The 12,065-nt window shown below is 34.8% G+C and overlaps 1 protein-coding gene across 1 annotated transcript in view; it reads left to right on the top strand.

Annotated features, from left to right (window-relative positions):
* The first annotated feature begins 1,180 nt into the window (after positions 1-1,180).
* LOC108689622 (T-box protein H15-like) overlaps positions 1,181-12,065 on the top strand; it is a 56,802-nt gene continuing 45,917 nt past the window's right edge. The window contains exons 1-2 of the mRNA XM_018196480.1: positions 1,181-1,534; positions 1,598-1,700. Coding sequence (XP_018051969.1) covers positions 1,181-1,534; positions 1,598-1,700 — 457 coding nt within the window. The remainder of the gene's footprint in view (positions 1,535-1,597; positions 1,701-12,065) is intronic.

Raw genomic sequence — 12,065 nt, 5'->3', positions numbered from 1 at the left:
AGAGAGAGAGAGAGAGAGAGAGAGAGAGAGAGAGAGAGAGAGAGAGAGAGACTCCTCCTGTGGACGCTCGTGCGTGTTTGTATCGTCAGCTCCCGGTTGGCAGTTTCAGTTTGACATGGGCGCGAGAGAAAGAGAGGGACGAGTAGAAACGAGAGGAAGAACGACGCGGTAATAACGTTTAAGCGAACCTCGAGGTGGGCTTCGTACGGGAGAGAGCCTGCAGGCGGAGCCGGGTGCTGATCGTGGAGGAGGAGCGTGCCAAGGAACCGCCCATTGAACACCCGCTGGGTATTTTCTTCTCTCATTCCCGCTCATGTTGTACCGTCCCTTTAGTTCGTCCGACCGAGCTCAATCGTATTGGCGGGGATGGGGGTCGGAACGAAGAGGCGACCGGCAGTGGCGCGGGTCAGTCTGTCGGGCAACCGGTCGGTCTGTCGTTCCCTGCTCGTTTCGCTCGCTCGGCCTGTGAGTGTAAACGATACATCAAGCAGCTCCGCTTTTTCGCGCGTGCGAAAGAGAAGCGAATTGGTGTCTTTGCGACGACGTAACTTTTCCTCGCGTCCCCACGCTGTTAACAGAGTGCTACTCCGGCCAACATTTGGCCGGCGTCATTTACTTTCGGATCACATTCACTACCGATCGCCGATCGCTAAACGTCACTAGCTATTTGGCGTAGTTCTAGTGTTGTGCTCCGATTTTTATCGCTGCTCCAATAAGGACTCTGATCAGTACCTCGTTTTACTGTATCGTACTCCACTCATGCAACAAATGCGGCAATCGTAATCGACCACTCCGTGCCCGATTCCGTAGGTTTTTCGTTCCCTCACATACACACACACACACACACACACACACACACACACACACACACACACATACACACACACACACACACACGTGCTCTGTCATCTCTTCGCACGCGATATACGCGCGTATGTCGACAGCGAGAACTCGGTGTTGATTTGCACGATTGTTGGAGAGGATGCTGATGCCGCTTCAGCGGTACTCGCGTATCGAGGATAGAAGCACATACGGTCTTCCGGACAGTAATTATCAGGATCGGCATCGTTCTGACGCACGACGCCCGTAGCGTCACGGCGTCAAGCGAATTCGCCCTGAGACGCTCTCTGACTAGTTTGTCGGTAGATCCCACGTGGCTCAGGAAGCAGCGCGCGAGGTGATGTTGCTGGAGTCGCGAGGCCTCGCCGGTAGGAAGAGAAACGGACTGACACTGACCTCGTTCGGCGACGGTGGCGGCGGTGGTGGCGGAGGTGGCGGAGGTGGCGGTGGTGCCGGAGGAGCCGGCAGCGAGGAGGACGACGAGGAATCTCGACATCACCTCTATCTGGGCAGGAAGATGCAGGGCGAGGGCACCGCCGCCTCCGCGGTATCTACCGGGCTATCCGGGTGCGCTGGCGATGACGGCGACGAGAGCTCGAGCCCGTCGCCGAACAGCAGTCTCCTGAATAATCTCAATAATAATTGTAACTCAAATCGTCAATGCGCAACCGACTTCAGCATCGCTGCGATCATGGCGCGGGACTCGCGTCAACAGCAGCAGCAGCAGCAGCAGCAACAACAGCAACAGCAACAGCAGCAGCAACAGCAACAGCAACAGCCGCAGCAGCAACCGCAACAACCGCACCATCATAAACATTCGCAACAGCAGGCCGTCGGAGGCGGAAAGTTGCATCAACACGGTGAGTCTTTTCACATTCAATGGATGATCTTTGGGAAACTTCAACTAGACCTTCTTTCTGTGACGAATTGAAGTGTTTTGTAAAAAATGTGAAAGATATCAGTAGTAAAATAAAATTACTCGAAGAATTGAAAGGTATTTATCGTTAAAAGCGCATTGTTAAAACTAAAGCTAAAAAAACATTATTGCCTTTGTTAGTGAGTCGTTTTCTTAAAATAAACGTTTTAAATAGTTTTCTTAAATTTTCTTTATCAAAGTAAAAATCAATTGCGAAGGAAATTGAACGGAAAAATCAGGGAAAAGTCAAAGAATTTTTTGGCAAATTAAAATTCTTTAAAAAAAAAAAGAAATTTAATACCCAAATTATTGCACCTATGTAGTTTTGGAATGCTATCAACTTAACAAGTAAATGCAAGCAGTGTCAACAATGTTAATAGTAATTTACATTGTCATATTAAATTGTTCTCTCAATAAAATATTTAATGATTTCTAAATCAAGAAAATAATTCAAATTCAAAGAAAATCATGACATTTTATTTGGAAATCAGAGAAGAGTTATGGAATTTTAGGACGAGGAATTTGTGGCAATTCTATCCGTTGAATGACTTTTTTATATTATATTTTCTTATGATAGTTTCTGTATTTTCTAATGCACTTCATATGTTTATATATTTTGTTTCTCTCTCTCTCCAATTAACATTACTTTTTGATTGATAGATCTACATTAAATTAATAAATTGCATATCTTGCTAACAATTTTTTATAAATATATTTAACTTTTTAAAGAATTCTTTATATGATTTTCGTTGAAGTTGTATGAAACTTATAAAACATTATATATAGCTTTACGCATTTTTATTTTAAATCAACATTATTATGATTTATCGTGTGAGCATAGTTTCTTCATAAAAATGTAAACCATTGTTGCATATTACTATAGATTTACTTTCTGAAATCTTTATGAAATCCTTCCGCAATCGATAGTTTGTATCGTATGGTTTGTAACATCCGTGTAAACTTTACGAGCGTCATAATTACGCGTACTTTACCGATAAAAATTAATTAGTTTCGAAAGCCTGGATGCAACGTATGTTGCATCGTTACTGTTACGTGAATCATTAAATATCTTCCTTTTGTTTAAATAAATGATGAGTCGTGTGTTACATGTCACGTGCTGAATATTTCACATTTCATTGTTGACTTTTGTATTACTCCAATAAGAGTAACATTTCTTCTCTTAATTACATAATGAGAAATTTAATCGATTTTAATAAGAACAAAACGATTTTAATTATTGAAGTATTTAAAAATTTAATTAAATACAGAAAATAATTTTGATCTGAAAATAATTTTGCTGGACCATCAAAATAATTATGTAGCACGCTTAAATTGGTTGCTAGAATATCAAAACTTTTTGCGACATTGTTCATCATGCTTGATTTTTTTGTGTAATTATTTTGATGGTCCAAAATTATTAAAAAATCTGTATTTAGCTAAATTTTTAGATATTTCAACATCGTTATTTTCATGAGAATAGATATAATGATTATTGGTCACAAACATTAAGAAATAAAGAAGATTAAGACATAAATAATTTTTTGCAACTGAATTATATATCTTATGACTTCGTTTGGCACATACATTTTTAAGTTAAATTACTAATTTAATTTTGATTAATGATATCTATTAAAATAATGAATCAAATCTTTTCATCATTGCAAAACTACAATTTGCTCCGAATATTCTAAATGTTAAATATGATCATGCAAGTTATATTTCAGTTAACATTAACTCTAAATTCGATCACATTTATTTCACGGAAAATTTGATATAAATTCGTGTCATTTTCTTGGCTCGCGGAGAAGTCGTTAGTCGACAGTCACATAATTGACATTTCACATCGGTATATCAACGCACGATTACTCCTCTGTGTCGTTACAATTAATGTCGCAATTTTAACTTTAATTAATTTATTGTTAGAAAATATTTTAAAGAAAAATACGCGCGCGTTCGACAAAAGTAAAAACTAGATTTTCTAGAAAGTAAATTTGCCAAAACTGATTAATATTTTAATCTTTCGATATTTCACTATTATTCACTATTCTGGTTTTACAATTTGTTCCATATTTCATATATCTATTTATTTAACGCATTATGATAACAGAATATTATGATAAGAACAGAACATTTTATAACATAATGTTTTATAATAATGTTTTGAATTGAACATAAATAGAATTTATATTTAATTGGAATGTTATTTATTGACACGTTTTACGAACACTTCGATCTAAAACATTTATCGCTAATACTTGAATTCTTGTGACATATTTGAGATTGTCGAGATCGTTGTTCATTAACGGCTTCCTTACGCTATTACGTTTATTGTTATCGCGCATCGTCGCCGCTCCGGTATGATATTGTTCGAGTCATAACTCTTTTCGCGCGGCGCACCTCTCTTACCGTGGTGCATTAACTCGAAGAAAAATCGCTCGCTCCTTTCGGTACGGCCATCCATAACGTTTAATGCGGCCATTTCCGACGAAAATGGAGCGGCCAGTCTATCGCGCGATTTTTGCGTCGTATCCCCGACCTCCCTGTTCGTCGTTATGGCTCATTATTTTTATTGCTCCGTTAAAAACTTCCCAATTAATTTTCGACCATTTTAACATTTATCGCGCATTGATGATATTCCCACTCTTTTGGAGCGACATCATCACGCGAATGAGACTGACGACGATGCAATTGCAAGATATATATGAAACGTAGGAAGCGGCAAAAACTGTGTGCAAAGTTTAAAGTACTTTAATATGATTAAAATTCGAATATTTACATTATTATTGAAATTCGAATATTTACATAAAATAACTTATTATTTATAAATAATATAAAATTATTCATGAATGATAAGTTATTTAATTACTCAATACAATAATAATAATAATGTAAATAATCTGTTCTGAAATAAAGAAAGTTTTTTTCTTCAATTTCTAAACTTTTTTCCATTTAGCTGAAAAAAGAGAATATATTTTGGAATTATAGCGTATATTTTTTTATGGACTGCCGAAATCAATAACGATAATGAATTTTTCAAACGCTTATAATAGTTGTCAGCGAAGCTCTTAAGAAATGTATGAGATGTTTTTTGATGAGAAATAAAATACAGCGACAACCTCTTCGACGGAGCGTGAATTGTGTGGAAAGTTTTCTGCTTGACGTCTTCTCGCGTTTAAGTATTAATTCTGGAAGCGCCGATGACGCACATCGAAACATGGACTATGATATACCTGTAAACTGACAATTGTCAATGTGAATTGTATAAAGCCCTTATCCTGTTCGATGTCATCATAAATTTTAATATAGCTAATATTACGCCGATAATATCTTATTGAAGCACTGCTGCGTAATAATTACTGCGAGTATGGACGATAAAATAATTATGTATCAATTATGATGTGATATGTTTGAATACATGATACAATTATTTAATTAGATTTTTATTTGTTTTAGTTATTATTGAAGAAACTTTATTATATTATATTAATATAAATTAATACACTGAAAAAAAAGTTGCTGTTTCAAAAAAATATTAGTTGATTCAACTAAATGTAGCGGTTACGAACTGTCGAGCAAATATTTGTTAATTCAACTTAATATTTATTAATTCAAACAAATAACACGTTTTAAATTACAAGATTTTATTAATCTAAATATATAAATATTTGAACTAAATAATCATTACGAACTAAACGCATTTAGTCAAGTTAACAATTTTTTTTTCTCAGTATATAAATTAACTTTATTACATTAATATAAATTATAATAGATACTATATCAATTATTTTAACGTGCAATTATAGCTTGTTAAACACTTTTCTCTCAATATATCTACCTAAATTTTTAAATACTTCAGCAAAATTGTATTTTCGTATATAGATTTGACATCATAAATCTTTCTTTAATATTGCAAATTTAATAAATTTTTATTTGTAATTCCGCGCATAATTCATAGTGATTTTATGATGGACCATCAAAATAATTATGTGAAAAACTCAAATATAATGAACAATGCTACAAAAAGTTTTGATATTGGAGCAATCAATCTAATCGTTCTACGAAATTATTTTGATCCAACAAAAAATTATTTGCAGATCTATATTTGCTAAATTTTTAGATATATACTTTATCAAAATTATTATTTTTTTTTTAATTATAGTAGAAGCTACTGCTGTGACAATCGTTTTGCTATTTTATATCTGTTCAAGGACCAACATTCAGAATCTTCTCTTTTTAAAAAAAATATTCGCGATTAAGCAAAGGCTTGAATATTACTAAGGTGTGACGAGTGTAGGAATATGCTTGCCATCGCGTTTTAATTCACGCATTTGCGAACATAAAAATGTCGACGAGGTAAATTACAAGCTGGCGCGACGTTCTAATGAGGCCCTTTAATATAGAAATTGTTCCGAACTGTCATTACCGAGATAAATGACCGGCGAGGGCCGCGGCTCGTAGCTGGGGACGAAAGCGGATCGTTTTTGTGGGGAAACGGGATAATGGCCCGTCACTTTCGTTTCTTTTAACGACCGAAAAAGGCGTCTGGAGCGGGGATTCGCGCGGTAAAGTCACTCCATAATCCGTCGCGCACATTTAGATGGCTATATCTCATAAATGGAAGGTAAATTGACCTAAATAGCTACTAGAGAGTCGCTCGATAGGTACGGAAATTACTGTACATGATAAAGAAATTATTTCAAGTTGTAATCAAAGTAATAGAAATTATTATTATTATATATGTGCGGACATTTTTTCAAAATAACTAACGATTGCATTTTATCTTGCATTATAAACAGATCTGAATTATTCATTGAATTATTCATTCAAAAGTATCAAAATAATCAAAATTTTTTATCAAGAAAATTTATTATTTTTTGATAACAAAAAGAATTCTTTAATTTAATTATGATATAATAATTTTTACTATTGAATTTATAAAAATATAATCCCACTAATTTAACTTTGAGAAATTTGTGATTATTTATTATTATGATTATTTATTATTATGAGAATTATGCTATAATATATAATTTGCTTGATTAATTACTTACAATTAATAAAATGGATAACATTGAGAATATTTAATAATTTCAAATTACAAGTATTAATGACAATATAAATATTTCATACATATTAGAAATTTATTAAAATATTTTATGTGTATTTTATATAAATAATCAAATTTGTAATGTTTTTAATTATTCGGTGCGTAAAAAGGAATGTTTACATGTTTATAACAAAGTATTTTATAAATTGATACTTTGGATTTTTCTGCAATTGACTTAATGGAAGTTTGGCGTGTCATAGCGATATTTTCGGAACGTTCCTTCCGAAAATCATTCATAGAATATCTGATTATACATCTGATAATGTAACAAATTCGACGCCAATGTTTTAGTGGTTCGAATAACGATCGTAAATTATATCAACATTAATGAATTATTTAACGCGCACCGGCGTGAATGGAATGGTAAATAATACGATCATCTAAATCGTCGAAATTTGTTCTCGCGAAATAATCAGCCGCGAATATTTTATGCGTGAGATGAGCAGCATGGTTGCAGCATTTCGTCGCTTTAGAAACTCATTTGCACGACAATGGTCCAAAATACCTATTGTAATTTGTTTCAATGTAAATCAGTTATGCTAGGCGAGTAAACGAGAACAACTGACCAGATTATTTTATGAGTGGTTGATAATGAAAACAAATAAATAAATTTATTCGGAAATCCAACGTGTTTAACAAATATAAAATTTGTTTATATTATAGAACAATAGAATTTAATAAAATACAGAATAGAGTGCAGCATTAAAAAAATATTATTAAAATATCTGTTTCGCATTTCTAGAAGCTTGAAAAAATGTTTAGATCTTTTCAAATAAGCAGGATTCTCTGTAAATTTGTAAATTTGCCTTTCAGCAAGTGTTATCTTGTCGAAATAATCAATTCAGATATGTGGGCGAGGTATACATTCCTATTTCAACAATTTATATTCGCGCGTGTCTGTTAGTTTTACATCGTGATAGGCGAAGGATAATTCCGCCAATCCGTGATTCACTATTGAAATAGACTTCGAATATTGACTACGGAAACTTAGACAGAATTTACTTTCGTGTGAGATAAGAAACACTGCATTATTCAAAAACATGTTTCATGCCTAATTGAGAATGTTACTTTCATGTCAAGTGTGGATTTTATTTAGAATCACAAATTTTCGATTAATCGATCAGCGTTTCGAGTTGCTTGGTCCATTAAGTGAAACGACAGGAGAAACAAGATCCGAAATTACAATTCTCGCGCATAAATTGTTGCTGCTGCGCTAATGAATTATTTAACGTTCGTTACACATCAATGAAATCCGAGAAATCGTAACTAGTAATACTCAAATTTAGCTTTATTGATACTAGATCTTCGAAAATCGATTCTATTCATTTTCGTGACGAGTAGAAGTACCGCGGTTATGAAGAAGGGAAGATATATATATATATATTTCACATTTATAAATACATCCGTAAAATCTATATATGTGACTGTTCGAAGTAAACATTGAGATAATATATTTCGTGTTCTTAATTGCAAGATTGTTATGAATGTACCCAACATTTGAGCTTCGAGCAGACATCTCTAAATTTATGACATACACGGGAAGAATTTTGCTGAAGTATTTAAAAATTGAACCAGATGTAAAAATAATTTTATTGAATTATTAAAATAATTATTAAAAACGTTTAAACATTGATGACAACGTTGCAATAAGTTTTAACATTCTAGTAAATTTATAATTTGGATGGCCTAAACAAAATTATTTTCAAATCTTTAACTAAATTTTTAAATATTTCAGTAAAATTGTTTTTTTTTCGTATATAATTTATAACAATTTATAGATCATATCAGCAAATGTGAGAATTACATTTGCATTTATTTTGTCTCATTTTATTCTTGAATAGGCATTAAGAAAAAAGTATTTAATATTTGCAATTATAATTATATAATAAAACAATTATGGTTAGAAATTCTATTTTTATAATTACTACTACTATAATGTTATAATAGTAATAATTATTATTTATAATTATATAAAAAATGTATAGTTGACTGAAAATTTAAATGACTATAAATTATATTTAAATTATGCTAATTGCAACTATTTTTTTCTATCACTGTCAAATTCACATATCGACATCTTATAGAAGTATTTCTGAGGCAATTCATTTTACAGAGTTTAATCGATCCATAAATATTACAATATTTTAGTCAATGTATTAGGTCAATTTTTTTAGATAGATTTGACAAATTATCCTATGTTTATCTCGTTTTACGGTACCAGCTACCGGAAGGGCGTAATTGACATTTCAATGGTGCGTAGTGAAATACGTAGTGGTGAGTAGGGATCCGACTGAGGTGAGATCCGAAAAAAAACCCGTTGTACACCACGTATTGGTTCGGCCAGGTGAGGTGTCCCATCGGAATTCTGGAAACGACCGTGGCCGCTCTCCGGGCTCAGTCAGACGTCCGAACGAGACCCGATGGTGTTCGGTTTCATCATCGCGTATCTTGGACGCCTGCGGCGAATAATCGCCCACGAAGATCCTACGCGGCGCGAAATTTACGGTCGGACTCGCTGCAATTCACCCACGGAAACGGGCCGCCATTCCCAAATAAACTCCGGCAAACGGCGGCATGAATCGGGCTCTCCTTCAGCGGACACAGGCAAATGCGGACGCGTATACGGGCGTGTGTACGGACGCGCCGAGAGGGTGTGCGAAATAAATCTGCGATCCCGTGAACTTTGTCGTGTCGTAAAATTTGGTCGCGGTGAACTTCTTCCATTGAGATCGATATTCGTCGTGTAAATCAGAGGGAAAATTTCCTTTCAACAAACAAGAGAAAGAAAGGAACTTTATGCAAGGTACTTATTCTTGTCTTTCTTTAATTAAGAGAATAAGAAACAATATAGATATACATTTAAAATTTTTATCATGAAAATTAACGTAAAATTTAAAATTTATCTACTTAAAAAAGTCTTATTGTATTGATTAGAATTTTAATACATTCAGTAAAAAAATATAAATTGGACAACATTATACTTAAATTTACTTAAGATAATTCAATTACGACATACATAATTCTGATTATCTTACCTGCTCAAAATTCGTTTTGTTTATATCTCTTATTAGTAGACTCAACTAGAATATTTTTTAATAAATAAAACACTTTGAGATATTGATTATTGAATTTGCTTGTAGCTTATAATTGATCCAAAGTTTTGTAATAATAAAAGTTTATCAATAAGTTTTCTATTCTTCTATTCTAAATCTTACGGTTTACGCTCAAATCTTTGTGTTACATCAAAAGGACAAACAATGGCGCTATCGGGATATATTATTGAATCACTTGAGAATACTCGATTCTTAACAATCGAAATTTCTAATATCAGAAAACAATATAGCAAGTTAAATCAGTCGTTTCTTTGGTAGAGACGCTTATGCGCCATAGCTACGTCCTTATGTAAATCTGTTCACGATGATCCTCATGCTGCTTGATGCCGTTGTTTGCCGACATTTGTTTTCTTGCACCTTCGCTCGCTCGCTCGTTCTCCTCGCGGGCGAGAAATTTAAATGAGATGTTAAAACGAGGAAAGTACCATGTATCGTCGACCGACGGAATCGACGGCCGTTAGGCGAGATTTATTTTTACTATCGATCGTCGAACATTTACGTTAAATCCGATGTGTTGCGTACCGCGGGGAAACCGGTATCCACCGGGCATAACTGCGGGATTAAGCTCGATGCGCTATTGGCGCTGCGTTTAACGCTTAACATTGTTATCTCAACGCCAGAGTTTGTTTGAGTTTGCCTGAACTGGCCCGAGGTCGATGAGTACGATATAGCGAGAGATGCACGGTCGAATTCGAGCCTGGGCCGTCGCCATACTTTTCCCGTTGTTGAGAGAACCGTGTGGTATACTCAGAAGTGAATTTATAGTTGTACACGCCCCTGGGGAAGTCGCAATGCGGTGGTCATGATAACCGATAAGTCGTAAGAAGCAGAAAAGCAGGAAGTTACCTCAAATATTTTATCTCGCGTAATCGCGAACGGAATTAATTAGAACAACCACTTTGGTATATTTAGCTGTGAATATAATTTATCTTTTTCTTTCTACTTCCTGATATAATGAAGAAATGAAGATATTCTACGTTAAATAAGTAATGTTGGAAATGTAGAATCATCTCTACATTTGTTACATGATTGACAATACTGTCACAAAATGGTGGTTCCTCGAAAAACTTTTCATATTAATAATAATAATAATAACAATACATTTTTACAATGTGATACTCTGCCTTTTATTCAAAGCATTAACGGATCTGTATGATACATAAAACTCTCAAGAAGCAGAACAGGAAATTTCTTGAAAGATTTTATCTCACACGATCGCAAAGAATTGATTAAAACAAGTTCTTTGATATATTTAGTAATAAATATAATTTATCTCTCTCTTTCTGTATCTCTTTCTGTTGTAACAAAGAATTAAAGATATTCTACGTTGAATGTGTGCATGATGTTTAGAATTGTGAGAAGGTAATAATACGAGACTTTTTCGAGGGACCATTATTGTGGTAGAATTGTCAATCGCAACGTGACACGCTATATTTCATCTGGAGCGTTAACCATTATATGTTATAAAACTTTTTGTTTGGCTGGCATAAATTTAGCGAGCGCGTTGTGAAGAATTTTAATAGAATTAAAACCGTGCAGTTCGCCGACGAGTTTCTTCGAATCGATTTCGAACGGACTTCGAGGACTTCGAAGGCCCTGCGTTTTGAGTAATCGCAAGCCTTTAAGCCTTTGTCCTTTTATTTCTTCACGCGTGTGCAGGTGCGAGACCTCGCGAATTCTCGATTGAAACTCAGCGGGTTCGCGGACGACGCGAACAAAGCTAGTCTGGGGAACACGTTAATTCCAAAACGGTCCCCAGGTATCCCTGGGATACGCGGGAATAAACGGTAGCTCGTTTTCACAAGCCGGTCGCGGAGCTTGGCGAAATAAAAGAGTGTCACGGAGACATATAGGGTTTCGTCGGAGTGTCAACCATAATAAATAGCCAATGACTTAGTTAAGCGGGAAGCTATTCGACTAAGAGCGCGAAGTTATGACCGGCTGATTCCGACCGGTCAGATCAGTTAATTTGAGTAGGAAACAGGTGGTGGTGGGGCGACGTGTGAAGAGTCTTTGTTGAAGTGAAATGTTTGCTAAAAAAAGAAAAGAAACAAAGGTACGCATGCCTTTGAGTCAAAAGTTAACACAT

This window comes from Atta colombica, unplaced genomic scaffold (genome assembly GCF_001594045.1).
Source record: "Atta colombica isolate Treedump-2 unplaced genomic scaffold, Acol1.0 scaffold274, whole genome shotgun sequence".
NCBI lineage: Eukaryota > Metazoa > Arthropoda > Insecta > Hymenoptera > Formicidae > Atta > Atta colombica.
The sequence above is the reverse complement of the archived record's forward strand: the minus strand, read 5'-3'. Positions and strand labels throughout refer to the sequence as shown.